The sequence below is a fragment of the Bidens hawaiensis genome, unplaced genomic scaffold (assembly GCF_021521415.1).
Source record: "Bidens hawaiensis isolate Kalapana, Puna unplaced genomic scaffold, B.hawaiensis_p1.1 tig00067774_1, whole genome shotgun sequence".
Classification (NCBI taxonomy): domain Eukaryota; kingdom Viridiplantae; phylum Streptophyta; class Magnoliopsida; order Asterales; family Asteraceae; genus Bidens; species Bidens hawaiensis.
Window position 1 is genome coordinate 53902 of NW_027502014.1, and position 2500 is coordinate 56401.

General features: G+C 35.3%; 1 protein-coding gene across 1 annotated transcript; it reads right to left on the reverse strand.

Moving 5' to 3' along the window:
* Positions 1 to 1419: 1419 nt before the first annotated feature.
* Positions 1420 to 2006, reverse strand: LOC143605051 (mavicyanin-like). The gene is made up of 2 exons (XM_077081310.1): positions 1733 to 2006; positions 1420 to 1631 (listed from the first exon to the last, which is right to left on the reverse strand). Exons 1-2 carry the CDS (start codon positions 2004 to 2006, stop codon positions 1420 to 1422), a joined length of 486 nt encoding a protein of 161 aa, XP_076937425.1.
* Positions 2007 to 2500: the final 494 nt, after the last annotated feature.

Below are 2500 nucleotides of genomic sequence, written 5' to 3' on the forward strand. Positions count from 1 at the left end.
GCCTCCTCACCACGAGTCGTAACTCGAGTAATATTTGACCCGGTAGCAGAAAACATTATGTAATACGGGCCTCCTCATCACGAGTCGTAACTCGAGTAATATATTTGACCCTATTACAGAAAAAATCCCGTAATACGGGCCTCCTCACCACGGGTTTCTCCCGAGTAATATGTTTGACCCGATTGCGGGTATAGCGAGAGACGGGCCTCCTCACCACAAATCACAAGTCACGAAGTCACTGATCCGAGTAATATATTTGGCCCGTCCAAATCATGAATATGCAACATGGGCCTCATCACCACTAGTTTCTCCTGACTAATATTTTTGACCCAGTCACAATCCATACAAGCATACACATCAATAGGCACGCCTATTGAATTCATTGGATATTGAGGTGGCTTAAAACTAATCCATACGAAAACTACTTCGTCCGGTGCATATGTCTCATCTAGTAGCTCGGATGCTCATGTAGGGATTGACCTAAACGTATCCGGGCAAGAAGATCAGCTGCAAGTCCTACGTCGACCACCCGGAAGGGACCGGAGAAAAGGATCGACCACAAGTACCGAGGTCGATCTGGAATTTGTAGAAGACGCACACAAAATATCGACTAGTATCGAGGCGGCGGACGTGGTGAAACTTTCAGTAGACATATTTAGGAAGTTAGACTTTCTTACCATAGACTTTGGCAACATCGACCCCATGCGCCGAGCGGTATACGAACAAGAACTAGCGCTTGTTCTTGAGGAAATCAAAGCAGATCAAGAACGAAAGTGAAGAGAAGGAGGTGGCGGAGATCGGGAATAAATTAGTATGTTTCTTATTAAATTTGTAATTTTTTTTTATATTTTTAGGATGTTTAATTTTTTTTAATTTGTATTTTTTTATGTTATTAGGATGTGTAATGTTTTTTTATTATATATATTACTTTTTTTAGTTATATTATTATGTTATATTCATAAAATAAAAAATCCGAAAATTCGTTGATGCCATTGTTCGCCTAGACCACAATAGACTCAGGTGGTTTCAGCGAGCATCTAGTCAGCAACTGATGATATGATGAATTCGGAGTCCGACTTCAGCGACAACACACGTTCTTATACGTGAAGGAGTTAAAATTTTGTAGTTATCATCGGTAAAAGTGTCATAAATTGTTCGGACATTTTAACACGAAACTTAGCTTGCTAGAAAATCTAAACAACTAATATTGAACATGGAAAATCTTATTTATACTATCATATTATTTTCCAATCCACTTTAAACTTACAAGTGTTATTGTTGATCGAAACAAGAAGTTCATGATACGAATTGGCTCTAACCAAGATAAACAATTACTAACAATCAACAAAGGGAAAAGGATATATATATCACGTACGAGAACATAACAACTTATCATCTCTCTCATAAGTATTTAGAATTTCATTTAGCCTTGACAGTAACAAGAATCTTCATGCCATTCGGACAATCCTCTCCAACGTTACTAATAAAACCAAAGGTTCCCGGGTAAGTCAAGAGTATGGAATGTATTCCAACTTCACGAACATCCACAACACGTGATGCACCACAACATTTGTTATACCCGTCTTCATCTACTACCAAGATATTATGGTTAATATGCTTCAATTCGAACACTGCGTCAACAATTATTATAATTTAACTGGTTATAAAACGTACATATTTATATATTATAAAATTTGAGCGGGACATGTATAAAGATTAATTAAGAATATACCGAGCGTGTCTCCAACCCGGAAATCCTTCCCGGCCACCCAAGCTTTGTAATCAACATGTTGCTCCCAACCTTTATCATCTCCGACAAAATACTCCTTTGCCTCAGAACATGCCGCAGCTGTCAGTGCAAAACGTTTATTTACTAGTGGAACATCCGTTTGTGTAAAATGTTGAGGTTTTAGCGGAACATCTTCCGCTGCTTGAACACAACTAGCTTGAGCGACTAGGGTTCCAGTTGCTATGAGGATGAAGATACCCAAATTTTTGTTTGCCATTTTGGTTATGATTTTATTCTGTTTACACCTCCAATATAAAGAGAAATTAAGCATGCTAAAAACTCTCTGCACCATGAGAATTAATGAACAAGATATTTTATAGCCTAATCATTCGTTAATATATATATATATATATATATATATATATATATATATATATATATATATATATATATATATATATATATATATATATATATATATATATATATATTATGGACCAAATACAAATGGATTTTAATTTACCAAATGCGTGAATTATATGAAGAAAAACATGTACCGGCAAATAGTAATTACTCTATAATAGAGTAATTACCCTACAAAACAAAATGAAATGAACTAATCTAATAATAGTTACGTTAATTTTTTTCAAATTACGCTACATGTAAAGTTGTATCATAACTATTATGCTAGTTAAAATAAAGTAGCGTGATAAAATTACGTTATATGTTTTGTCACGCACATTTAATTATCTTTTGCGCCACTAATATGGG

Excerpts from the sequence above, each read along its gene's own strand:
- LOC143605051 (XM_077081310.1), bottom strand. The coding sequence starts at position 2,006 with ATGGCAAACAAAAATTTGGGTATCTTCATCCTCATAGCAACTGGAACC. Across the intron at positions 1,632-1,732 it reads CCGGGTTGGAGACACGCTCG|TGTTCGAATTGAAGCATATT; the intron begins GTATATTCTTAA and ends TTGTTGACGCAG.